We start from the raw sequence: 27,791 nt of genomic DNA, 5'->3' as shown, positions 1-27,791 counted from the left end.
TTCAGTATAATTCTCTTCACTTGAGTCTGAAGAGAATAGGTGTAAAGGAATTAAAACTCAAGGATATTGCAAAAAGTATGTTATCGCACATATATGCTTATCCCTTCACAGACATACAAATATCTAAGAAATTAACCATAACTGATTTCCCAACAATGAAGAATGTATAATCTCAAACAGAATCAATGGTATTTATACAATAATTATTCCCCAGAGAGACAATTATGATGGGAGGGGGAAAATATAACAGCGGTAGATAGAAGAAGCTGCTTGATACTGAATAGGACAATTGGGCCATTTAATTCAATGTTTTGCAAACTTTTGGGAACTTTAAAATGTGTGAACTTCAACTCCCAGAATTCCATGCTAGAGTTGAAATCCACACAGCTTAAAGTTTTGCCACGTTTGAAAAACTGAGTTCACTCAATAATTTCTTCTCTGGGTAAAACAAGAATAAAAAAAGTAGTGACTCTCCTGGTGCTTTGGATTTTAAATCCCATCAGCCTCAGCCCATGGTAAAAAAAAAACTGCAGAAGACATAACCTCCATGCCTGATGCGTGGCCTTTCAAAATCAAAACATTCCTAGGGATGCCAGAAGCCAAACTTAAGAAGTGCTCAAAACATTAAAATTCTTACTTCAAACAATTCTGGAGTGTTTCAAGCTCAAAAAGCTCCCGAAATTCCTGGAAAAAAATAGTGTTTTGTGCCTGATGCCTTTGGAATCAAAACATTTTGTGTATTCATTTAAAACTCTTTGCATTCAAGGAACATTTTTTGGAATTGAACATTTCCTAGCTGTGGCTAAAAGACTTCCCATGGATAAATTGATTAAGAAGCATTCCTGATAAGAATGATTCAACCTCCCTCCCTCTTTTTTTTTTTTTTAAAAAAATAGATAATCGTTCTTCCTCTCGTTCCTGGTATAAAGCCTTCCTTCATCAAGTTGAATGGTGGTCAAGTTGAATGAAGATATCCAAGGTGCCTTCATGGAAGGAAGGACAGAAGACTTTTGGACGAGCAACCAAGACTGAGGAGAAGTCCCCAAATGCAGCCAGTTGAAACTGGGGCAGAATACATCCTCTTCCTGATGTAGCATCCTCAATGAGTTAACTTCAGTGTTGTTGAATGTGAGTCACTTGGCTTGCCTGAAGATGAGGAAGGAGGAATGGCTGGGGAAGAAGATGCTTGCTGGATCAAAGAGTCCTCAGAAAACCCCAGGAACACAGATGAAGGCAGATATCTCTCTTTGGGCAGGCTGGTCCAGTCCATGGAACCTAAGGAGAAAAATGGACAGGCAACATGTCAGCTAGGTTGACAAACAACAGGTAGCAGCTGTTGTGGCCCAGCAGGAGCCGTTGGAGCTGCCACCAGACTCCGATAGCTAGGGGCCCTATGAGTCGGCTCTGGAGATGTGCGTGACCCGTCAAAACCGCGCTCGACTAAACCGCGCCCGATTAAACCGTGTCGCTGATGTCATCAACAGGGCAACAACAGCCAGCGTGGAGAAAGAAGGGCGCTTTAAATAGCACTTTGAAAGCAAGCCGATTCCACTTAAGGTAGGGGTTAGGTTTAGGGTTAGGTTAAGGATTAGGGTTAGGTTAAGGGTTAGGTTTAGGGTTAGGATTAGGATTAGGTTTAGGGGGGTTAGGTTTAGGTTTAGGGGTTAATTTTAGGTTTAGGGTTTACAGCGTGCTTCTGTCTCCGCGCTGTTGTTGCCCTGTTGATGACATCAGCGACGCGGTTTAGTCGGGCGTGGTTTAGTCGAGCGCGGTTTTGTGGTGGAACCGGAGATGTGGAGGACCCTGGACAGGGTTCCGACTCTGAGCAGGGCGCAGAGAGACTGGTTGGCCACCAGGTGGTGCCTGAGCCTTGGACCGACCAATGGGGAGGAGACAAGGGAGAGTGATCCAGAAGCCAGTAGTGGGTTGTTCCTGGATGCACACCATCGAAGAGCTACTAGGCGTCAGGAACAATTACGCAATTACAGGAGGTAATTGCGCTCAGCTGGTGGTCATTAGGCTCCTCTCCAGACTATAAAAAAGACTGCTTGTGCACACGCCTCTCTTGCAGAAGTCAACATATTGACTAAAGAGAACTGTTGTAACTAACTTGGCAGGCTGGATTGCTGCCAAGGTTTGTCTAAGTTGTTGCCAAGGTTTGTCTGAGTTGCTGCCAAGATCCTTATCTGTTTGTTTGCTTGGCTTTCAGCCACCAAGATTTTGATCTTGCTATTAAAGTACATTCTAGTTAAGCTTGTCTCGGCTTTCGTTACTGGACGGAGGAGGGGGTCAGAACAGCAGAACTTGCTCAAGAAAGATCCAACCTAGAAATAAGGGCAAATTTTCTGGCAGCAAGAACATTGAATTAATGGAGTAGCTTGCCTCCTGGAATTGTAAATGCTCCATCATGGGAGGTTTCAAAAATAAGCCAGACAACCATTTGACTTCGATGGCATAAGTCTTCTGCCTTGAGCAGGGGGTTGGACTAGAAGACCTCCAAAGTCCCTTTCGGTCCTATGGTTCTATGTTCTGTGCTCTAGGCAGGATCTGTTGTGGTCTGTCAGCTGCCCACTCCAGCAGCTGAATCAGAGGAGGAGGAGGCATGGGAGTCAGGATCAGCATCAAGGCAACCTGAGAGCTCCGAGGAACAAGAGGGAATGGAGGTGGCAAAGAGAGAGAGGCAGAGGCAGAGCCTGGGCCATCCGTCAGCCCTCCGATGGAGAGTCAACAGCCCCCAGGTGTGGAGGTGGCTGATGAGGAAGAGAAGAAACAGCAGGGCCCAGTGTCTGATGTGTGGCTGCGCAGAAGGCAGAGAGCGGTGGAAATCCATGGGTCAGGCCCATGGGAAGGAAGAGCCATTGCTCCTAGTGAAGCCCCATCCTAGCTCTGGGGATAAAAGGCAGGGGATGGAGATGAATAGATGTGGCAGACAACTATTCATCTCCCAGCTGGCTGGACTTGTTAGCCTGCAAGATAAACGTTTTGCCAGGGCTGCCGGCATTCCTAATAAAGGAATCTTTGGCGTTTAGGTCAGAGGGTTCGCCGTGTTGGGGATCTCTACCAACATCCCCAGATTTCTAGATCTTTAACCCTTGCAGAATATGCTCACCTAAAAGAGCTTCTCGTAGCACTTATCACAGTGGACAATATCTCGATGAATGAAGATTTGATCCAAGAGATTTCCCATTGGCTTGTGGCAGATTCCGCACTGCGAGAGAAAAAGCAAGAAAAGTGCTCTCTACTTAGCTGTGGACATGTCTTTTGCATGCCTGTATAAAATGTATACTCTGCTCTGCAGCTAGGCAGCTAACAAATAACCCGTGGCACCCTCCGTAATGCATTTGCCACGTGACTGAATCAGACAATGCATGAATTCACAGGCTAAAGCTTCGGAGGGTCAGACAGAAATTGTGAGACTTAGTGATGAGGACATCCCATTATGCAGTTAGGGAGTGAAGGTTCCCGCCTATTTTCTCCTCCCGACTTATTTATTGGTATCCCGTCTTCATTACTTTTATCAAGAACTCAACTCAATTCCAGCATGCCTTCCTCCTCCTATTGTCCCCACAGCGACAACCCCGTGAGGTGAGTTGGGTTGAGAAGGAGAGAGAGTGATTGTCCTAAAGTCACCCAGTAGGCTTCCATGGTTAAGGTGGGACTTATGGTCTCTTGCTTTCTAGCCTGGTGCCTTAATCCCACGGCTCTGGAGCCACATGTGGCTCTTTCATCCCTCTGCTGCGGCTCCCTATTGCCCGTCGGCTCCACAATTGATGGTGCGTTCAGTAGGGGGGAAAGGATGCCATGCTAGGAGGAGACTCTGTGGTAGGGGAACTGGACTTCCAGTTGGCTCTAGAATTGAATGGGGGGCTTCCGACTAGGACCTTTGTGGCTCTTTGAGTGTTTAAGATTGCTGACCCCGCTCTAGACCAAACTGGTGCTCCTTCATAGCTCCGTGAATACCACATTTACCAGGCGCATCCTTACTTTGAAGCAGTATTCATGGCAGCTGATGTTGAGGTTCTCAATAGATATCTTGGCACAGTTGCGGATTACTCGGCCACAGTAAGTACAAATATCTTCCAAAGACCTAGGAGAAGGAAGGAAGGAAGATGACGACAGTCCAAAGACAGTAGTCAATCTGCTTCTAGCTTCATAGACCTTCATGGTGAAGAAGATACACAGCTTTCTACACCACATGCAACTCAGAGAGCTTTTACGGCCAAATCCTCCTATCAATAAGATGCAAAATTGGTGGTGACGTATTGAAAGATAGAGGTGCATCAAGCACGCTTTCTCAATGTCAATATCTTCTGCTATGTGTGAAATTGCAAGGCGGACACCTTGTCTTTTGCCTCCCACTTAAAAAAAAAAATCACACAAACTGTAGGAAAAGGAGTGAGAGAACCTGTGGGGCTGGAGTTAAAAGAGGGATCAGCCTAGAATCACTATAACGAAATTCAAGGGAGAAGGGATGGATTTAGTTACTAAATCCATCCCTTCTGCCTTGAATTTCGTTGTCCCTTATCTAATTCCAAGCAGTTGCTAAGTGTCAGTTGAGAAGATTCCCATGCATCGGCATAAGTAGCAATAAATCAGTTTTATTGGACCAGTGGTGGCATTCAGCCGGTCCACACCTATTCGGGAGAACTAGTTGTTAACTTTCCAAGTTCGGAGAACCAGTTGCTGGAAGAAATCTCCTTTTGTTTTTTCCCCACTTTACAGGGCTAATCCTGTAAGGAAGGCAGGAAGGAAACATTCTGGTGTTGTTTCTAGCCTAATCTTTATTGCCCTGCTTACAGGAACTGCCCCTCCGGTTAATCCTGATTACATTGTCACAGCTAAGGCGAAGCACCCATCAACATGAGTGACATTGAGTTGTCCACGCCCACATGGTCACATGACCACTGAGCCATGCCCACCCATCTGGTCATTAGGGCAGAGAACCAGTTGTTAAATTATTTGAATCCCACCACTGCATTGAAACTTCATTTGTGGACCTGACCTTTCACACCTGACACTGACGTCTTCATACAATTCTTCTGCATGTGCTGGATTTCAGGCTTACACATTTCTACTTAATTATTGTTAGCTGAATTCACACAACACATGAAAACTTAAATAAAAAAACGATCCCTGTAGTCACAGAACACTTCCCAACAACCTTTACCAAGCGTAATTCACCCAACAAAAAAACAGTAGGTTCTCCCAAGATGTTGAACCACAGCAGAGGTGGGTTCCTACCAGTTCGCACCTATTCGGTAGAACCGGTTCGTCAAATCTACCAAACCGGTTAGAAGAGGTTCCACCAGTGGACCTGGAAAGCAGGCCACACCTATAGAAGAGGTTCCAAAAAATTTTGAAACCCACCACTGGTCCTTGGATATGATTATTCTACACTATCATGCTCATATTTATAAAACTCAGGGACTCTGTGAAAGGTAAGGATGACTACTGCGTTTGTGGTGCAATCAGAACATTGCGTGTGTTGAAGTTGTTTTAACGCAAACCAAAGATGCCTTTTAAAAAACAAGTTTGCATCATATTCTTATGCATGCCGGTGCTGTGTGTGAGGTAATTTAAGGTGGTTCTGACAAGTGTCGTCAGCATCTTCATATCCGGTCACATGGGTGGCAAGCCACTCCCATCTGGTCACATGGGTGGCAAGCCACTCCCACAAAGGAGGCCACACCCACAGAGTAGGTTCGAACAATTTTTGAAACCCACCACTGAACCACAGGATCATCCCATTTCCACCCAGGTTCGTGAAAACGTGGCATTTGCCAGCTTTGGAAGGGATCCCATATCAAACCACAACAGGAGCAACATGCCAAAAGTTGGCTTTACCTTTTGGGAGATGTGTTATTCAGGTAGCTGCTACTGCTGTAGCTTGGGTTCTCCAGTTCGGACAAGTCAACCAAGCTGCGGCTGGAGAAGGAAAGAGGGAATTGTTATACCACAAGTTTTTTTTTAAATGACTAAATCCAGGAGATGTTGTTGCTATTTTTAATGTTCCTGAAACTGTGCTTTCTTGCGATTAGGGGAAAGAGCCAAAAAATTAAAACTGGGGGTCCATGTAGCATTTGATAGAATGCTGCATTGTTCCATGATGTCTTTCTGGAAAAGAAATTTCATCCGAAAACAAAATAAAAAAACGCTGGGCAAAGAGGAAATGTTTAATTAAAGATGAAAATTATTTATTTATTTTTTATTTTTTTATTTATTTGTCTTGTATGCCGCCCACTCCCGGAGGACTCCGGGCGGCTCACAAAAGACAAGGGAAAGGGGGGAAATGAGACAAAGACAACATATTAAAAACAAGACCGACATTCACAATTTCCATGGAGGTAAATGCTTCTCAGCTCCCCCCAGCCTGCTGGAACAGCCAGGACTTGGTGGCTTTGTGGAAGGCCGGGAGGGTAGTAAGGGTCCGGATCTCAACAGGGAGCTCGATCCAGAGGGCCGGAGCTGCAACAGAGAAGGCCCTCCCCCGGGGAGTCGCCAGCCGACATTGGCTGGCAGATGGAATCCGGAGGAGACCCAACCTGTGCGATCTAATTGGTCTGAGAGAGGTAATCGGCAGGAGGCGGTCTCTCAGGTACCCAGGTCCGATGCCATGTAGGGCTTTATAGGTAGCGACCAGCACCTTGAAGCGGATTCGGAGACTGATAGGTAGCCAGTGCAGCTCGTGGAGGATAGGTGTAACGTGGGTGTACCTTGGTGCACCCATAATCGCTCGTGCGGCTGCATTCTGGACTAATTGGAGTCTTCGAACCCTCTTCAAGGGCAGCCCCATGAAGAGCGCATTACAATAAAAAGGCCAGAAACCTTCAAAGCAATTTGCCTACTATTGCATGCACTTTGCATTGAACACCTTGGCATAAACTACATCTGCAGAAATACAGAAAGATGACAGCCAAGCTTCTTGATGAAGCATAAAGAACAATCCCACTAACATTGATGGGGCAAGCCACTAGGATATAAAAGTAAGAGAAAAACCCCACTCCCTTCTAGCACTGATGATGTTGTCTAGTTTGGTAATGAAATATCTATAATAAAACCACCAAGCTCAAGAGAGCACCAAGGACACCACAGTCTTCTTCATCCTCCTCCACTCAGCAAGCACCACTCCCTTCTGGCACTGATGTTGTTACCTAGTTAGGTAATGAAACATCTGCAAGAAAACCACCAAGCACGCCTTCTTTACCCCACAAAAACATATAAAGGACGGTTGCTGGAATTGGGTATGTCTATTTTAATGAAAAGAAGGAGTAGGGGTGACAGGATAGCAGAGTTCCAATATCTCAGGGGTTGCCACAAAGAAGAGGGAGTCAAGCGATTCTCCAAGGCACCTGAGGGTAGGACAAGAAGCAATGGGTGGAAACTAATCAAGGAGAGAAGCAACTTAGAGCTAATGAGAAATTTCCTGACAGTTAGAAAAATTAATCAGTGGGACAACTTGCCTCCAGAAGTTGTGAATGCTCCAAAACTGGAAGCTTTTAAGAAGATGTTAGATATCCATTTGTCTGAAGTGTGTTTCCTGCCTGTACAGGAGGTTGGACTAGAAGACCTCCAAGGTCCCTTCCAACTTCTATTCTATTCTCTGCTCTGCTCTGCTCTGCTCTACGACTCCCTTCCAGCACTGATGAGATTGGGATTACCTAGTTAGGTAATGAAACATCTGCCAGAAAACCACCAAGCTCAGAGAACACTAAGAACCCCAAAGTCCTCCTCCTCCTTTACCCTGCAAATAGCACTCCCTTCCAGCACTGATGATATTACCTAGTTAGGTAATGAAACATCTGAAGAAAACCCCCAAGCTCAGAGAGCACCAAAGACCCCACAGAGATACCATTGGCATGCAGGGTATTTAGATGTTGCAGAAGACACAAGTGAACAAAAATACATTATCTAATGTGAAGATAATAGGAGAAAATAATAAGAAAACTAAATGCGAGCCCCAATAAAACAATAAAAGCAAGCAAATTCTTCTGATTAGCTCAATATTTTTCTGCATTGCAACAGGAATTGCTGGCTTGTCTTCCCTTTGGTTAACTCACCTGTTGTAACGTGGGGAGGAGGACAATTCCATGCTTTTGATGGATTCTTTCACAAAGAGGAGGCCTTTGCTACAGGGGGATAAAAGAGAACTACATTTCAGAGGAGGCATTGCTTAATAAGGAATGTGATATCTGGTATGTTGAAAAGCTAAGGTAAAGGTTCCCCTCACACATGCATGCTAGTCGTTCCCAACTTTAGAGGGCGGTGCTCATCTCTGTTTCAAAACCTTCCCACCAAAGGTGGTCCCTATTTTTCTACTTGCGTTTTCTTACATGCTTTCGAACCGCTAGGTTGGCAGAAACTGGGACAAGTAACAGGAGCTCACGCCATTACGCGGCACTAGGGATTCGAACCGCTGAACTGCCGACCTTTCTGATTGACAAGCCACTGAGTCACCACGTCCCTTATGTTGAAAAGCTAGTCCCCACAGCCCAAAAACTCGTCTTTCTTTAGTATACCCTACCCTGATGCAGAGGAATCTGAATCATAGTTAGAAAAATTCTTCTGTTCAAAGGAAGCAGCCTCGGAATCAGCCAAATTCCTGCAAGAGAAAGAAATTTGAACACCATAACATCCTGTTTATAGATCAGATACTCAAACTTGGTTTCTAGGCAAGATCATCTCACTTCATCCTCTCCGTGCAAAAAGTCAACAATGTTGGCAGGATAATGATGCATCTACTCATTCAGGTAAATCCTGCAGGTTCTGAGTTGAGGCTCATCACCTGCTGTAGCATGAATGAACTCCCACAATATCTTTAGGAAAGGCAGTCCATACAGAAAGAACCCAAGGAATAAATGACTCTGGTGCCATCTGAGGATGATTTGAGATATTGTAAAAACAGGATCTGAAGATGACTAATCTGCGGCTTTAATCAGAATAGGGCTGGAAGAGAGCTTGGAGGTCATCTAGTCCAAGCTCAAGCAGGAGACCCCATACAATTTGAGACAATGGGTTGTCAAGTCTCTTATTAAAACCCTCTCTTGATGGATCACCCACAACTTCTACTGGTTTATTGTCCTCACTGTTGGGCAGTTTCTCCTTAATTCCAGGTTCCTTCTCTCCTTGAAGTAGTTTCCATCCATTGCTTCTTGCCGTGCCTTCTGGTACTTTGGAAAATAACTTTATTCCTCTCTTCATTGTGGCAGCCCCTCAAATACTGGGTGACCATGTCACCCCTAGTCCTTTTTTCTCTACACTCCTTAGACTACCCTTCCTTGTAGGATAGTTGCAAAAATAAATGTGTACCCTAAGTTTAGAGGAAAATTTACTCTCTCTCTCTCTCTCTCTCTTTTTTTTTGGTACCTTCAAATTAGTGTTTGATTCCTTGCAACTACTGTTTACTGTTTACTGTTTATTAAATTTATAGGCCGCCCAGGACTCCGGGCGGCTTACAGAAACAAAAATTAAGAAAGATTAAAAACACATAAAACATGACAAATTTAAAAAAGACACAACATGCACCCAATCTAAGCGGGGCTGGACCTCAATCCAGAGGTCAACAGCCCCAGGCCTGCCGGAATAGCCAGGTTTTAATAGCTTTTCGGAAGGCCATGAGAGTGGGTAGGGTCCGGAGACCTACCTGGAGAAGTCCCTGCAGTTTTCTTGGCAAGATTTCAGTAACAGCTTACCATTGTTTTTTTCCTAGGGATGTGTGAGAATGACTGGCCCAAGGTCACCCAGTTGGTTTGGTGCCCTGATTTTTTTTTAAAAAAAGATTCTAATAATTCATGTATTAATTAATATTAGGATATTCATTCTTAATCTTTACCTTCCACTCTCAGTGTCACAGATGTCCTTATAAAAAGGCACTCTATGGCTTTTTGGAACGGTAGTCCCAGCATCTCTGAAGGGGTAGTAAGACATACTAGGAAGAAATAGATATGTAGATATGTATTAATTCAAGTCTTAACAACAGCAACAACACAACAATAAATTGAAGGAGTACATGAATCAATATGAATCGATATTGGCTTCTGCTTAAATTATTGTATACTGTCAGAAATTAGTTGTTTTCTAGCCTAGAAAATTGTAACCTTAATACTGGATGGCATTACTGCAAATGTTATCTCACTGCTGCATCTGGCTTCTGTTTGTGGCTTCAAAGCTAGTGACATTCTTGAAAACATAGAAGAAATTGTTACATGGGAATATGAGGCCCCATAGATAAAGGAACCAAACTAGGAAGTTTTCCTGGATCATAAATCCTTAAAGCAGTCTGCTGAAAAAACAACTTGGCAAAGGGGGGCTGCCTCCCCCTACCCAAGGCTGTAGGAATACTCCATAGATAAGTTAGTCAGAGACACGTTGGTAATGAATCTTTGTCTCTGATTAGATAAAATTTGTTTCTATCTGCCTAAAAAAATGTATATAATACTCTGAGCTACTCTTGCAGGGTGTGGCTACTCCTTACGTGCCTTTGTTTTGGATATAGTTTTGTCACCCAGCTTTTGCTAAGGCCAAAAATAAAAGCTGATACTTTTTGCAAGCCTTGTCTCGAGTCTCACTCTCTTTGGCATTTCGGTGGCTCGAGGAAACTGCTGGAACCTTACAAAATGAAATGAAACAATGAACATACAAGAAAGAGTATTCTGGATAATAAGATCCTGCTTTCCCTTTTTTAAATTCTTTAACTGGACAGCTGTTCAGACTGACGAGGCCTTTCAATAGAACAAACACCCCCTTCAAACCTTATGAAGATATACATCCTCTCTAAAGTGGGACATTGGACATATCTTCTCATCCCTACAAATGGCCCACTTATTTTGCTCTCCGACTATTACCTTCGGCTGTTGAAGGGCTGGTTGTACAAGTAGGATGCTATTCCATTGTTGAATCCCAACATTCTGTGGTTGTAAACTTGATTGTTCCTGTTTGTTCCATTTCTAGATTCTGGGGATCGGATAAAATGGCCACCTTGGCGATCCGGATGTGAAAAAACCCTGAGACCAATGTCCAACACAGGGAGGATTGTAAATTAGAGTTTCTGGGATTGGTCTAACATGCTAAAAGTAGTAGCTCACTCCCTCTCAGAGGAGAGTTGGTTAGAAGGTTACTTTCCAGTTTATGAATTACCAGTTTAGGTCATTCATAACCATGGAAGATATCTGGGAATGAGTGGCATCCTCCAGATGTAAAGAGGTTGAGTGGAAAGGAAAACCCACCACATCTGCCTGGGGTTCGAAGAAGCCATTTCAAATAGTTTGCAAAATGACAAACTATTAATAATGCTAACAAGGATGGAAAAGGCAACCGAGATTCCAATCCTCACCATATCTACTTGGGAGTTAGTGATTATAAGCCAAAGGCTCTAGCATCCAAGTAATATGCTCAGAATTACGATGAAGAAGGAATATAATAAAGGAAAGAAAACATGAAAATATTCTAAAGAAGAAAAACATACCCTAGAAATGACTCCAGTCTTAAGAAAGAAAAACATAGGTAGGCCATTTCATGAGTTACTTCTCATGAAATGAGTTCAGTATAAAATAATTCTTCAAGGAAGGAGAGAAGAAAGGAGGGAAGGAAGGAGGGAAGGAAGGAGAGAAGAAAGGAGGGAAGGAAGGAGGGAAGGAAGGAGGGAATGTAGGAGAGAAGGAAGGGGGGAAGGAAGGAGGAAAGGAAGGGGGAAAGGAAGGAGAGAAGGAGAAAAGAAAGGGGGGAAGGAAGGAGGGAAGGAGAGAAGGAGGGAGGGAAGGAAGGGGAGTAGGAGAGAAGAAACGAGGGAAGGAAAGAGGGAGGGAGGGAAGAAGAAGTAGGACCGTTGTAAGATAAGATGGATCTATGGGATGATAAAAAAGCAATCTTCAAGTATATTGTCAACAGTAGGGAAAAATGGTTATAAATACATATTATTAATAACAGCTATGAGATCATATAATTGTGAATGTATATATGAAATTGATAAAATAAAATAAATTAATAAAAAAAAGAAAAAAAAATCTTCAAATATCAATCAAAAATATTTGGCTATTTGAAAAGAACTCGAGATGAAGAAGATAAAAGCTACCGCATGGTTGTTGAGGAATCTAGAACCCCCAAAAATCCATTGGGAAGAACTTGGGGGGGGGGGCAGAAGATGAGAAATGAGGAGGAGAGATGGATAAACAATGCATAATAAATATCACACATTCAGTCTTAAAAACATGCCTTATCATACTTCTTTGCAACACAGCTCAATTGACTGTGAAAATGCAGGTTAGATTTTCTATCAAAAGGAAAGAAGAACACAATTAAAATTATTCTAACAAGGAGATGCTTATGATCAACTGGCAAAGAACATGCTCCTCGGGCATCTCCTGTTCAGGATAAGCCATGATCTATAATCATCAAGATAACAAAGGCCTCTAAAGTAAAATTAATGTCAGGTTCTAAAGGGATTGAACACCATGAAATAAAAAATGTAACACAATGCAAGAGAAGAAAAACACTCTTTATGTTGTCTAACAGCCAAATCGCTTAGAACAAATTCACTGATTACAAGGAGCATAAAAATTAATATGCCGAGAAAAAAGGATGCCTCAATTGGCAAAAGGCATTGTTAGAATAATTTCCTATTATCCTTTAGTGAAACTTCACAAGGTATGTGAATATTCTTTTAGTAGTAAACCTAGTTGAGTGCGTCACTCTCAGAAGGGCATGGATATTTTTAATTCTAACATTTGACACCCTCCAGCCAGGAAATAATTTCAGATTTTGGTATAATCTATGCATTTCTTTTAAGAAAAGAAGGAGATGGCTTAATCTGAAATACTAAGACTTAAATATATTGAGACTCCAAGACTTTTTAATATAGAGATGTTGTTGAGTTGAAGAATCTCACATTTTGCAAAGTTATATAAGTAAGAAACAAGGTTTGATTTAGAAACCTTAATAAAACAGATTAACAGATTTGGAAGGCACCTTATAGGTCATCTTGCCCAACCCACCACCCCAAGCAGGAGACCCTACACCATTTCTGACAGATGGCAGTCCAGTCTCTTCTTGAAAGCTTCCAGGGATGAAGCTCCCTCTCCTTGCAGAACTAAAATCTAAACTAAAAGAAGAAGAGAAGAAAACAGAGGAGGAAGATGAGAACTAGGAACAGGGAACCTCCCTAAACTAAAAATAATGTGATGAGCCATCTTGTGCTTCATGACCCTTTCTAAGCTGGACCGTCAATGAACTGAACCTGAGACCACCAAGCAATGTGACAAGGACATTCCTGACAATAAGGAAAGTATGTCTCCATTTCTTCAACTTTAGATCATAGGTGTCCGTTCCTAATGGCAATGACACCAAATGATAAAAGTATGCCTTGTGACACCCCAACGTGTGTTTTGTCACTTGCCATCCCCATCTCAATGGAGGTATCTATGCCAAAGACGTACCTAACACTCTATTTGACATGAGAGCCCAGTGTTGTGGCCGGCCAGAGGAGCTGGCAGCAGAGTCGGACAATGAGGAGGTTGGGGAGGAACATGGGCCAGTCCTAGAGTTTGGGGAAGGCTCTGATGAGGGCTCTGTGTCAGAGGCAGAGAGGGAGCCAAGACCGTCTGGCAGTTCTCAGCTGCCTTCAGAGCTAGGCAGCAGTGAGGCAGAAGAACAGCTGGAGCCTGTTCCCAGTGTGGAAATGCGCAGAGCTGCCAGAAGAAAACAACAGCTCAGAAATCAGGGTCGACTTGGGAGTAAAGTTACAGGTGGACAGTGGATGGCTCCTCCCATAGGAAATAAAAGAGCAGCAAAAGGGGAGTGGGCTTTTGCAGGAAACAATTCGCTCATTCGTTCATTCGTTTCAGGAGTGTGAAGATCTGTCTGTGAATCTCAGAGACTCTGTGCCCAGTCTTTCCTTGCACTGCACTGCATTTGGAAATTTTTACATGGCAGCTTTCCAAGATAGATAAGGTCTGTGGTCATAAATACTCCTTTGAAAGACTGTTTGCCAGCCTTTGCTGAATGTGAATGAGAGGAATTCACATTGGTTTAATAACAAGGACTTTGTCAGGACCAGGAATCTGCTTCGTGCTTTTTGGGGACGCCTAGATCAGAATACCCACATAGAATAGTCCACCATCAGCGAAAGCCACAATCTTGTACCAGGCTACCACTTAATACCCACCTACAGCAAGTGGGCAGCTATATGTGGCCTACATCTCTATCTCCAGTTGCAATGAGCTAAGAATCACAGTGGATTAAGAAAAAGGAAAATCCATCCTCACCAGGAAGATGAAATAAGTTGGGTTTTTTAAATCATGCATAGTTACAATTCAACATATGCTTCCCAATGTATTAGATTGTTTTTCTCTCTGTTCAGTATTTTGGGTCCCAGTGACAACACAGTCTGAGACACAGAAATGAAAACAAGGAACAATCATTAGCGGTCCTTCCATACCCTAATATTAATATCTGCCAGTAGTTGGGGTGGCCTTGAGCTCAAAGACAGATATGTAGGAGAAAAGTATTATATTTGTCTGCCCACCAAATGCCACATGCGTGTCCTGATTTTATTACATGTCAGACTTGAAGCCCAAGGCTGACTATGTTAAAGTTAGAAATATGAATCTAACTCAAGAAGTCAGAAGGTCAAATCTTGTTTCCCAAAGGAATTTGGGTAAAGGTAAAAGTTCCCCTCGCACATATGTGCTAGTCGTTCCCGACTCTAGGGGGCGGTACTCATCTCTGTTTCAAAGCCAAAGAGCCAACACTGCCCGAAGACGTCTCTGTGGTCATGTGGCCGGCATGACTAAATGCTGAAGGTGCATAGAACGCTGTTACCTTCCCACCAAAGGTGGTCCCTATTTTTCTACTTGCATTTTCACATGCTTTCGAACTGCTAGGTTGGCAGAAGCTGGGACAAGTAATGGGAGGTCACCCTGTAACGTGGCACTAGGGATTTGAACTGCCGACCTTTCTGATTGACAAGCTCAGCATCTCAGCCACTGAGCCACCACATCAGAATTTAGAAGATTCCAAAATTATGCTTCTTTCCTTGTTTCTCACTGATGCCCAGAATCAGTTTGCTCATTCCAAAGGCAGATCGAGGTGAGGAGAATGCATCCTTACCACGCCATGTTGAATCAAGAGGGATTTTTTTTTAAAAAATGAGCCTTTTAAAGAAACCATGAAAAACTGGAAACCAAGAAGCCAAAGGACTGTACAATCAAAAGAGCTGTGGTATTTCTTGGCCACTTCATTTACTGAACAAGGCCGAAAACATCACATCTTGTTCCTGAGAGTTTTTCTGACATTCTCTTCTTCTTTGAAAGGTATTTCAAAGCCACATCTGCTTTCCTTGCGTTGAAGGGGAATGGGCAGGAAGTGTAAAATAAAGCAGGACAATTGCTCTGCGCAATGCAGTGTCTCACCAAGCTGCCAGGAGTGCCAGTTCCTTACCTGTCTGAATCTTCACCTGATCTCTGATCTCTGTACTGGTTCTGTGGGGAGGTAATTCTATTCTCTGTAGTAAAAGAAGTGTATCTGCCAAGGAAGAAAAGAGAATGTTTACTTTCTGCGCCAACTCAGAAAGCTCAAACTGCCCAAGGAGCTGCTGATACAGTTCTACAGAGGAATTATTGAGTCTTGTCATTGGCATCTCCATAACAGTCTGGTTTGGCTCTGCAACCCAACAAGACAGACAGAGACTTCAGAGGATAATTAGAACTGCAGAAAAAACAATTACTGCCAACCTGCCTTCCATTGAGGACCTGCATACTTCACAAGTCAAAAAGAGGGCCGTGAAAACATCTACAGACCTCTCACATCCTGGACATAAATTGTTTCAACTTCTACCCTCATAACGATGCTATAGGGCACTGCACACCAGAACAACTAGACACAAGGACAGTTTTTCCCCGAATGCCATCACTCTGCTAAACAAATAATTCCCTCAACGCTATCAAATTATTTACTAAGACTGTATCACTATTCTTCTTCTCTTCCTTCCTAGTATCTACCTCTTCCATTGATGACTATAACCATGTTGCTTGTATCTTTACAATTTATATTGTTTTATTTGTTTCCTGGTACGATTTGATAGCTTATTAGTAACCTATGATTATCACTAAGTGTTGTATCTTATGATAATTGATGAATGTCTTCTATTTTATTTTTCTCTATGTACTCCTACCCTCCTACCCACTGCACACCAGAACAACTAGACACAAGAACAGTTTTTTCACGAATGCCATCCCTCTGCTAAACAAATAATTCCTTCAACACAGTCAAACTATTTACTAAGTCTGCATCACTATAACTATTAATCTTCTCATCGTTCCCATCCCCCATCTCCTCTCAGTTATGATTGTAACTTTGTTGCTTGGATTCTTACAATTTATATTGATTTTTTCCTAGTATGATTTGATTGCTTATTAGTAACCTATGGCTATCATTAAGTGTTGTACCTTATGGTTCTTGATGAATGCATTCCATTTTATTTTTCTTTATGTACACAGAGATCCTATGCACCAAAGACAAATGCCTTATGTGTCCAATCACACTTGGCCAATAAAGGATTCTATTCTGCTATCAAAAGCCCTTTCAGTGATTCTCATTTGAGTAGAAACAGGTATGGCAGAGGCATCCAAAGGTTTTCTGACCTTCCGTTCCCGCCAAAGAGAGGACAGGAACTTCTTCAGGTAGTCCTTGCTTAATGACGCTCGTTCAGAGGCTGCTCAAACTCATGGTGACACTGAATAAGTGGTACTTATGACCAGTCCTTGAAGCTGAGGCTAATGGCATCGCTCCTGTGGTCATGCGATTGCAATTGGGGCAATGGGCAACCAGCCTAGATTTCTGAGCATGGCAGAGTCCCACAGTCACACAATTTGTGGATTGTGTCCATCTTGGTTGGCTTCCCAGAAGCAAAATCAATGGGGAAGCCAGCAGGAAGTCAGAAGGATCGCACGAGGTCATCGCTTAACAGTATGATCCTCGCTTAACGATGTGCATTAACATGGTCCCAATTACCATCGTTAAGCAAGGACCACTTGTAGTTTGCAGCGAAAGATGATCACACTGTACTTCATTTCAACCAGCAGGAATCCTTTGCCGCAAACTTTACGTGTTTGTACACAACATTTTGCCATTCCCAACTCAGTTTTTGTTACTGAATCCAAAATTCACCTGGAAATCTCCGCATCCGATTCCTCCCTCTTGGGAATAAGTTCACACTGGATTCCAGTGGTACTCAGATTAGTTTCCCCAGGCTGTAGCTCAGACCTGGAAAAAAATAATAAAATCCCCCCCACAGAAGACAATATTTGTAGCTCAGCATTGACGGCGAAGTCCTTGGTGTTCACCAAGCTAATCAGGCTAGCACTGATGATGTTACCTAATTTGGTAATGAAACGTCTGCAAGAAAACAATCAAGCACCAAGGACCCCATAAAAATAAGACAATTGGCAAATCTGTTCCTCTTAAACTTTGCTGAATAGTGTTCCCAGACTTTTCCCACAACCTCCAGTTTTATTGGAGATTTTTATTCTTTTTCAGTTCTGCTTTTAAATGCAAAACATTAAACTGCCACAAAAAGTCATACATTATTGTTGTGGCCCAGCAGAAGCCGTTGGAGCTGCAAACAGACTCCGACAGCGAGGGGCCATATGAATCGGCTCTGGAAGATGTGGAGGACCTGGACAGGATTCCGACTCCAAGCAGGGAGCAGAGAGGCTGGTTGGTCTCTAGGAGGCGCCTGAGGCATGGAGCAGCGGTGAAAGCCAAAGGGAGTGTGCTCCTGACGTCAGGCCTTGGAGCAGTGAGGAGGAGACAAGAGAGTTGGTCCTGGACGCCCAGCAACGGCGGGCAGAGAGACGCAGAGAACAACTACGCAGATAAAAAAGATAACTGGACCCAGGTGATTGTAATTAGGCTCCTCTCAAGATAGTATATAAGGAGAGACTTTGGGAGGAGGCTGTTTGCAGGATTCAACTTAATTGACAATGCTGGAGAAGCTGTTATCTGTATCGGTCGGAGTCTGGGTTGCTGCCAAGGTTCTTTATCTGCTCGTTTGTGTTTGGGCGTTCAGCCACCAAGATTTATAGTCCTGCTAATAAAGTGTTGTGGCATTCCAGCTAAGCTTGTCTCGGCATTCGTTACTGGATGGAGGAGGGGGTCAGAACACATTATTATTATTTTCTTTTTTTACCTTATAGCCTTCTGTGACTCATTCAAAATAGAATGACAGGCATTTTTTCATAAATGTGTTATAGGTAGTCCTTGACTTATAATCATGGTTTTAGTGATTGATTGAAGCTATCACAGTGCTGAAAAAAGTGACTGATGACCAGTTTTCACACTTGCAACCATTGTGGCACCTTCACAGTCACGTGATCAAAATCCGCTTGGAAAGTGGCATGTATTTATGACGGTTGCACTGTCTTGGTATCATGCAATCACCATTCGTAACCTTCCAATCCGGTTTCCAACAAAAACAATGGGGGAAGCCAGATTCACTTAATGACTTCAGGTTTCACTTAACAATTGCAAATTATTTATTTAACAACCCTGGAAAAAAGGTTGTAAAATGGGGCAAAATGTCAGAGTATTCATGAACTGGAATAGGGTATGGTAACAAGGTCAGCCAATGAATAGGCATAGCAACTATGTCAAGCCAATGAGGGCGGTTTGGGCACTGAAAACAGACTGGAGTCTGGGCATGGCTATGCCTCTGAGTCTGTGCTGTGAAACAAAACTAGCCTAGAGTTGTCTGCTCTGAACCCTGAACTGAAACTGATCTCCTTTTTCTACCACGTTGGAAGGATCTGCTGTTGGTATTGTACATTTATTCATGTGTCGTTATGCATATAAAGAAGTTAATGAATCCTGCTGAATCAGTTACCTGTGTGTGCTTTCTGGATTTGTTTTTTCTGCAACAAACTCTGACACAAAACTCTCTTAACAACGGTCTTGCTTAGTTAGCAGTGGAAATTGTGCGCTCAGTTGTGGTCATTAAGTTGAGGACTTGTAATACAAATCTTTTAGGAAGCAGGCTAGTGACAGAGTCCTCGGATATTTGTCCCCTTTCTCCTCCGTACCTTTTTGAGTCAAAACCCTCATTGTGGTCCAGATGAGGAGATGTCCTGTACCCCATTCCTGGGTATACGTCAGTGTTTTCCCTGGTGAAAAAGGAAGACAGAAAGATGAAGAATTGGATGTGTCACTGGAAAAAAACTGAGTTTGGCTGCTTTTCTCTCCCTTCCTCATCCTCTCTCTCTCTTTCTCTCTCTCTCTCTTTCTCTCTCTCCCTCCCTCCCTCTCTCCCTCCCTCCCTCCCTGTCTCTGTCTGTCTGTCTGTCTCTCCTTCTCTGTCTCTCTTTCTCGCTGTCTCTCTCTATCTCTTTCCCTCTCCCTCCCTCCGTCCCTGTCTGCTGTCTATCTCTGTCTGTCTCTTGTCTCTCTCTCTGTGTCTCTTTCACTCTCTCTCTCTCTCCCTCCCTCCCTCCCTGTCTCTGTCTCTGTCTCTCTCTCTGTGTCTCTTGTCTCTATCCCGCTCCGTCTCTCTTCTCTCTCTCTCTGTCTCTCTTCTCTCTCTCTCTGTCTCTTGTCTCTCTCTCTCTTTCTCTCTTTCTCTCTCTCTCTCTCCCTCTCCCTCCCTGTCTCTGTCTGTCTGTCTGTCTGTCTCTTGTCTCTCTCTCTCTCCATCTCTCTCTCTCTGTGTGTCTCTGTGTCTCTCTTCTCTCTTCTCTCTTCTCTCTTCTCTCTTCTCTCTTCTCTCTTCTCTCTTCTCTCTTCTCTCTTCTCTCTTCTCTCTGTATCTGTCTCTTGTCTCTCTGTCTCTGTCTGTCTTGGTTTTATGAATGCTGAGAATCTCCCTGAATTCTTACTTTTCTGTGGTTGGCTGATGATGGCAGAATTCTGCAGCTTTTGAGTCTGGATCCTTAGGTTTTCTTTCTCCATTGGAAACTTCATGTTTGTGCTCCAGGACAGATCTGTTGAAAAAAATGATTGTCTATCATGAAGATCCTGTTTCCCATTTTTATTTATTTGTTTGTAAAATGTATTGGCCATTGTCAAGAACTGTTTGGATGTCTTCACATTCTACCCAGGGAGATTTTTTCATGGTTGGTTCAGCTCAGCTAACCCCCAAGTCAGTTCAATTCCTTCTCCTTCTCCTTCTCCCTCTCCCTCTCTGTCTGTCTGTCTGTCTGACTGACTGTCTCTGTCCTTCTCTGTTTCTCTCTGTGTGTGTGTGTCTGTCTGTCTCTCTGTCTGTCTCTCTTAAAGCTTTTGGACCATCCCTTGGGGACAGCCTTCCCAATTTGACTCTGGGCTGCTAACAATAGTAAAAGATAAAAAATATATAAACTAAAAACATAAATTAAATGATATGTCTCAAAAGAGGAGGGTTGAATCATCACTTATCTTGGGAATTTCAATTGAACTCACCCCATAAGTTATTAACATAGAAGGGAGGAAATAGGCTGTCCCTTCCTTCACATCTCTCTCTCTCTCTCTCCCTCTCCCTCTCCCTCCCTCCCTCTCTCTCTCTCTCTCTCTCACACACACACAGACACACACACACACACACCAGAGGTAGGTTCCTACCAGTTCGGACCAGTTCAACTGAACCGGTAGTAACTTGGCAGCCTAGGTCGCTGGAACCGGCAGTGACCCAGGCCTGCAACGCCCCCAAACTGGTTCTCCTACAGCACCAGCATTTTGATTTTTGGCTCTGCACATGTGCAGAACAATTTTCATTGCAGAAATTTATTTTTTCTCCATTTTTTTAACATTTTGCACAAGTGCAGACTTGTTTATGTGCAAATACGCACACATGCAGAGCAAGTGCGCACGCACAATTTATGTGCAAATGCGCATGTGCAAAAAAATTTGCATGCCGAACTGGCAGTAATGCTGGCAACAACCCAACACACACAACACACACAACACACACACACACACACACACACAATCAGAGAAGCATGGTTATTTCCCACTTGGCACTCAAAATTCCTGCAAAAAAATATTTGCTTGAAACTGCCTTGAATTTAATCAACCTTTATGTTCAAAAGACCGAAATAGCATAAAACATTTTGCACATCACTAAGCATTAAACAAAAGTGTTGTTTGACGAGAGCTTACTTGTCGAAAAACATGTGACTCTGCATTTCATTCTTCTCACTGTGGTTAGAAAACAAGTGACATTAGAAAACATGCTTTAGAATGTTTTAATTTTAATTTTAGAAATGTTTTTTAAAGAAAAGCTTTGGGTTTTAAAATGAATGGATTTCCCCCCCTTTAAAGTTAAAGGAGCTGAAAAAATACAGTGAATTTTATTAATAGACATGGTGATAGTTTATAAGGGTTATTAAGTGCAAATAGAAATACATATTTTTTTTAACAGCAAGGAAGATAAAGCCGCAATGGTTACATTGATTGTTCTATTTAAAGAGGAGAATACATTTACGTTTTTTTAAAAAAAAATGGAGATCACTTCTGGATTTTGTGCTTGTGATGAAAAAAAATAGAACTTTCACTTTGGTTTTGCCAATTAGATAGATTTGTTGTTATAGAAATGACTAAAGGTAAAGGTTCCCCGTGCACATATGTGCTAGTCATTTCTGTGTCTAGGGGACGGTGCTCATCTCTGTTTCAAAGCTAAAGAGCCAGCGCTGGCAGAAACTGAGACAAGTAATGGGAGTGTCAGGCCTGCAATTATATTCCTTTTAGAATTTTGGCCTGCCACACTTTCTCTTATTTCATTATGCTGTTTCATTAGTATAGTTGATGGGAGGGGGGAATAGACAGGAGTAGGATTGTGGAATGTGTTGTTGTCATTCTTTTCTAGAAGACCAAGGTCATCTTTTGTCTCCGCACTTTTACACCTGACCGGAAGCATCTGGGTGGAGATGACAGCGTGGAAGAAGACGATTGGACCATGTGATGGATTTGTGGGTGTGGGGAGAAGATCATGAACTTTTAACTGGGTAGAATCCCAGGAATTGGGATTACACAGATGTGCTAAGATGTCTGATTTATTAAATTGGAACTTTAAGGATCTTTTTGCCTTGGACTCTGATTTAATTCTACATGATACTTGGAACGCTGACAGGGAGCTCACTCCCTTACATGGCACTTGGGATTTGAACCACCAAACAGCCGACCTTTCTAATCGACAAGCTCAGCATCTTAGCCACTGAGCCACCGCTTCCCTTGATAGAAATGACTAGTGCTATACTAATGTGTAAAAGTAAAAAGTTGAGGTTGTAATATTATCTTGTACTGTGCTAAAAAGAGTCAGAAGTTAACATTTTTTTTCTTTCTTCCCTTGTAGCTCATATTTTCTTTCCCCCTTTCTTCTTCCCTTAATTTCCTATTTTTGTTTTTCTTGTATTTTATTCATTGATAAAGCAGTAGTTATATTTTTTTTAAGAAAACATTTCTTCATCCTTTCTACTTCCTTCCTAAACCCTCAACTGACCAATAACTAGCCTCACCGTTGTTGCTTGGAGTGTCCATAGAGAAGGGGGAGCGTTAAAATAGTTAAGACATCAGCCTGTCACTGCACAATGGAAGCCACACCCATTTTATGTGCATGGCATTCAGATACCTATTGCCAGCCTTGAAATTCAGAAAACACCAATTGAATCCATGGCACATTCTTCAGGAAGCAGTAGAAGTCCCACCAATGTCCTGTCCTGACCTTGCCATTTATGGTCTGTTTCACGGGGCATTCAAAACATCTCATGTTCATAACTGAGGCTTCAAAAGCTGCCAAGTTACCCCTTTTATCCTTAGTGTATATGTATGTATGTATGTATGTATGTATGTATGTATGTATCTATCTATCTATCTATCTATCTATCTATCTATCTATCTATCTATCTATCTATCTATCTATCTATCTACCTACCTACCTACCTACCTACCTACCTACCTACCTACCTACCCCCCTACATCTATCTATCTATCTATCTATCTATCTATCTATCTATCTATCTATCTATCTATCTATCTATACACACACACACACACACACAGAGTATGTGTGTGTGTGTGTGTGTGTGTGTATATATATATATATATATATATATATATATATATATATATATATATGTTTTTTTTATTTGTGCTGATAAATAAATAAAGGGAGATATCAGCACAAATAAAAAAAAAAACCACAAATATAACAAAGGCAACGAGCCGATTGACAGATGATGGAAGCAGTTAGCTTCCTCCCATAATTGGGGCTTACCAGGGGTTGTAAAAATCTAATATATATATATATATATATATATATATATATATATGTATGTATGTATGTATGTATGTATGTATGTATGTATATATGTGTGTGTGTCTGTGTGTGTGTGTCTGTGTCTGTGTCTGTGTCTGTGTGTGTTCCAGCAGAACCTATATCTATAGTATCAAATCACAGTACTTTTGACAGTGGTAGGGTGCATTTTGGATTCATGTTCTGTTACGATACAGCCTGTTGTGCCTTCAAATGGCTTCAACTGTACAGCACAGTGGAATTGCCATGGTGACAGCTTCACAGCACTCCACAAGAGAGTTCCCTCTGGTAAGGGGGATTGGGTTTTACAAAAAACAAGGGGGCTCCCTCTGGTAAGGGGGATTTGTTCCGGGCAACACCGGGTTATCAGCTGGTTTATATATATATAAAAAATGATAGTAACAGTTCACTCTGGCAACTTAGAACCATAGGGCTTGGAGGTCTTCTTGGAGGTCTTCTATTCCAACTCCCTGCCCAAGGCAGGAGATCTTATGCCACCTAGTTAAATGGTTGTCTAGTCTATTCTTGAAAACCTGCAACAATGGAACAACTCATAACTTTGAAAGGCAAGCTGTTCCATTGATTATTTATTTATTTATTAAATTAATTGGTCAGGAATCTCTTTAGTTCCAGCTTGACTCTCTCCCTTTAATGCTTTCCCCCACTGCTTCTTGTCCTTTAGACCTTTAGAGGATAGTTTGGACCCATGTGGACTTTACCTTCTCTTGGGAGAAGTAGGGATCCTGGGGACAGAATCAGGTCCAGAACTCGTTTCATACTTCTCGTCTGACTTGTTACTGGAAAAGGAAAACAAACTATGGTTGAATAAAGCATGGGGGTTGGCTAAAAGATTCATTCTGAGAAATTGAAGATGTGATATTATTCCAGATGTTAAGGAATGAGAGCCAGTTGGTCTAATGGTTAAGGCACCAAGCTAAAACAACTAGGAGCTTGGGAGTTCTAGTCCTACTTTAGCCATGAAAGCTGATTGGGTGACTTTGGGTGTTGTGGCCTGTCAGCTGCCAGTCTCTCCAGCAGCCGAATCAGAGGAGGAGGAGTCAGGGTCAGCATCAGGGAAACCTGGGAGCTCCAAGGGGGAAGAGAGAGGCAGAGGTGTCCGTCATCCCTCAGATGGAGAGTCAACAGCCCCCAGGTCTGGAGATGGCTGATGAAGAAGAAGAGGAACAGTTGGGTCCAGTGCCTGACATGCGGCTGTGCAGAAGGCAGAGGAGAGGAGAGCAGAGGAAATCTATGGGCCGGTCCTTGGGAAAGAAGAGCCACTACTGCAAGCAAAGCCCTACCCTAGCTCTGGGGATAAAAGGCAGGGGGGCAGAGATGAACAGATGAGGCAGACAACTATCCCTCTTCCGGATAGAGGGACTTGTTAGCCTGAGAGATAAACTTTTTTACTGGGGCTCCTGACGCTCCTAATAAAGGGAACTTTTGAGTTCACATCAAAGGATTTGTCATGTTTGGGGAGCTGGGTCAGTTACAGTCTTACACAGTAACAGTTTTGAGTGACAAGCCAGTCAGTCAATTTCTGTTGCAATGAATGGATCACACTCAGATGATCCAAAAACAAAAGGAGACCCTGTATTTGAACATTTAACCAAAAGAAAGTTAAAGAACATCTTACTCAGGGGCGGGTTCCAGTTTATGCTACTGCCAGTTTGCTCAGGGGTGTGCTACGGGCACATGGGGGCTTCGCGTGCATGCACAATAGTAAAGAAAATGCTTCTGCGCATGTGCAGAAGCAAAAAACAAGATGGCAGCACCTTTGGCGCCTCCGATAGAACCAGTTCGGGAGTGTGGCCAGCCAAGTTGCTACCTACTTGGCTCCCACCTCTGATCTTACTCCTTAAAACATACAAGCAGCTTGAAAATTCCCTAGATAAACCAACAAACCTAAGAAACCTTATCTGGGGTTTGTCGTGGACATGACCTGCTCTCTACAGCAGTGGTGGGTTTCTAATTTTTTCCCTACCAGTTTGCTCATGCGCACGTGTGATGCTTCTGTACATGCGCAGAAGCGTCCGGGTGGGTGGGCGGAGCCTCCCTCCACCACTACTAACGGTTTGCCTGATCCGGGCCGAACCGGGAGCAACCCACCTCTGCTCCACAGATGTGGAATAGTTGAATGAAGTTTCAAGGTAGGGTTTCGAGGCCACGTTTCTGCTGCTGGTTGTATCAACACTACAAAAGCAAAGAGAAAAAGAAACATTCTTTAATGTGGCGTCCAAGTTATTAGAATTCTTTATTGGCCAAGTGTGATTGGACACACAAGGAATTTCTCTTTGGTGCATATACTCTCGGTATACATATAAAGAAAAATAAAATACATTCATCAAGAATCATAAGATACAACACTTAGTGATGGTCATAGATCACTAATAAGCAATTCAATCATACTAGGAAGCAAATAAAACAATATAAATGGTATAGATACAAGCAACATGGTTATAATCATGAGTGGGAGGATATAGGTATTAGGAAGGATGAGAAGAATAATAGTAATAGTAAATAATTTGACAGTGTTGTAGGAATTAGTTGTTTAGCAGAGTGATGGCATTCGGGGGGGAAAATATTCCTTGTATCTAGTTGTTCTGGTGTGCAGTGTTCTGTAGCGTCATTTGGAGGGTAGAGGTTGAAACAATTTATGTCCAGGATGTGAGGGTTCTGTAGATGTTAATAGGTAAAAATGTAAATATTGCATCTATTTTTTTGTGATCACCGTATTGGTTGTTAATACGCTTTGGAGTCCATTCCAAGGGACGGTCCTGAGTTATAAAAGTTATCTGTCCTGAATTCATTGAACCTATTTTTCTCTGAGACTGACATTTTGATTCAGCTACGTTGTGCATTTGCTAAATGAAAATCTGGGAACCTTCCACAGATATTGCTTAACTACAATTTCAACCAGCCCCAATCCCCAAGATAAGTGAAGGATGCTGGGAGATATAGTTCAGCAACCTCTGGAGAACCTATAGAGAGGAGTTCCTCATCTCTATGGGGATCTTGTGATGGGATGTTTCCTTAATGTAACATGAATCTGGACACAGGAGATATATCTTTTTGCAATTGACAGTGGCTATAACCTGATCGTGATAGCTGCTTGAAATTAAAGTTTACACCTGCGAGTTTAATTGCTACTTTAATCAACACATTATTTTACTTGATGGATGGTAATGTACTATTTCAAAATAATTTGGCACACTTAAGTTGTCAACATCAATGATCTTTCAAAAATTCTTTTCTCATTTAAAAGAAATTTCAAAGCAAATTAATGTTTTGTAGTCAGGCTGATTGCCATATTAATGGAGGGGGGGATTACAGATTATACTAACTTGGTTTTCACGGAAGTATTGGACAACCTTGATTCATTCTGAGGATACTTTGAGGTTCTTCTTTCTCCATTAGTGCTGTCGACAAAACAGTTAGTGTGCATATTGTGATTCCTCTCCAAACCATGGTATTACTAATCCAACTAAATTCCCCCTTTATAACTCTGTAATTCCTGAGAGAGAGTCGGGTGACTGAGTATAGATGAGCGTTTACTGGCCAGGTGCCCTTCCTGATGCCTACACAGAGCTCACAGCAGATTTTTTTTCCCTTTGCGTCTTAGGGCAAACATCTCAAGGATGAACTCTCAACGTTCCAAATGGGAGGCAAACATCTTCACCACTAGACGCACGGAACGCTGTTACCTTCACACCAAAGGTGATTCCTATTCTTCTACTTGCATTTTTTACGTGCTTTCGAACTGCTAGGTTGGCAGAAGCTGGGACAAGTAACGGGAGCTCACTCCGTTAAGCGGTGCTAGGGATTCGAATCGTCAAACTGCCGAGCTTTCTACTTGACAAGCTCAGCGTCTTAGCCACTGAGCCACCCTGTCCAATGATGAGGTAAAGAAAGTTTATCTCCTCACAAACATTTGTGTAGTGTTGAGAAAGTATTATTCACTTTATAAGTGATAAATGTAAACACTAGAGGAAGAAAATAACTGATAACTGATGATGGTAGATCATCATAGCGATGTTAAGAATAAGAGTAATGGGTTATTTACCTTTTCCCACGACTGTTAAACCAGGCTGAGGCAGGTACAGTCTGACTTCTGGATCGCGGACCGAAGTCATCTGGTACATCAATCCTTTAAAGAAAACACCCTTCAAATAAAATATATAGTTCCTCCCACCTCTGCATTGTTAGAATTGAAGACATTTCTGCTCACACTGGCAAGGACTTCAATCTTACTTACTTTTTAGCCACAATGACTGGTATCTCTTGCGTTGGACTTCTGCAAACAGACAAGATTGTTATTACATATTAAAAAATGAAATCTACTTTGCGTTCAGAAGAACAGAGTCTCACTTTAAGAGTACATTCACTGTTTTGCGAATTAAAGTTATTTAATGGAACAGAATAACTTTACAAATGCATGCATTTGCTATCAAAACTGCAACTTTTCTAAGTTTCATTGTTTTGAGAATTAAAGTTATTTAATAGAATAGAATAACTTTACAAATGC

The 27,791-nt window shown here is 42.4% G+C and overlaps 1 protein-coding gene across 1 annotated transcript in view; it reads right to left on the bottom strand.

Annotated features, from left to right (window-relative positions):
* Positions 1-17: 17 nt before the first annotated feature.
* Positions 18-27,791, bottom strand: part of ZNF185 (zinc finger protein 185 with LIM domain) — a 63,713-nt gene continuing 35,939 nt past the window's right edge. Inside the window, exons 10-25 of the mRNA XM_032228299.1 lie at positions 27,522-27,560; positions 27,330-27,413; positions 25,376-25,459; positions 23,986-24,063; positions 21,115-21,153; positions 19,857-19,961; positions 19,068-19,148; positions 17,158-17,253; positions 15,430-15,513; positions 9,830-9,925; positions 8,522-8,599; positions 8,058-8,126; positions 5,845-5,925; positions 3,985-4,087; positions 3,110-3,208; positions 18-1,275 (exon numbers count right to left, since the gene is read on the bottom strand). Coding sequence (XP_032084190.1) covers positions 3,110-3,208; positions 3,985-4,087; positions 5,845-5,925; positions 8,058-8,126; positions 8,522-8,599; positions 9,830-9,925; positions 15,430-15,513; positions 17,158-17,253; positions 19,068-19,148; positions 19,857-19,961; positions 21,115-21,153; positions 23,986-24,063; positions 25,376-25,459; positions 27,330-27,413; positions 27,522-27,560 — 1,216 coding nt within the window. The 3' untranslated portion in view covers positions 18-1,275. The remainder of the gene's footprint in view (positions 1,276-3,109; positions 3,209-3,984; positions 4,088-5,844; positions 5,926-8,057; positions 8,127-8,521; positions 8,600-9,829; positions 9,926-15,429; positions 15,514-17,157; positions 17,254-19,067; positions 19,149-19,856; positions 19,962-21,114; positions 21,154-23,985; positions 24,064-25,375; positions 25,460-27,329; positions 27,414-27,521; positions 27,561-27,791) is intronic.

This window comes from Thamnophis elegans, chromosome 12, assembly GCF_009769535.1.
Source record: "Thamnophis elegans isolate rThaEle1 chromosome 12, rThaEle1.pri, whole genome shotgun sequence".
NCBI classification, from domain to species: domain Eukaryota; kingdom Metazoa; phylum Chordata; class Lepidosauria; order Squamata; family Colubridae; genus Thamnophis; species Thamnophis elegans.
The sequence above is the reverse complement of the archived record's forward strand: the minus strand, read 5'-3'. Positions and strand labels throughout refer to the sequence as shown.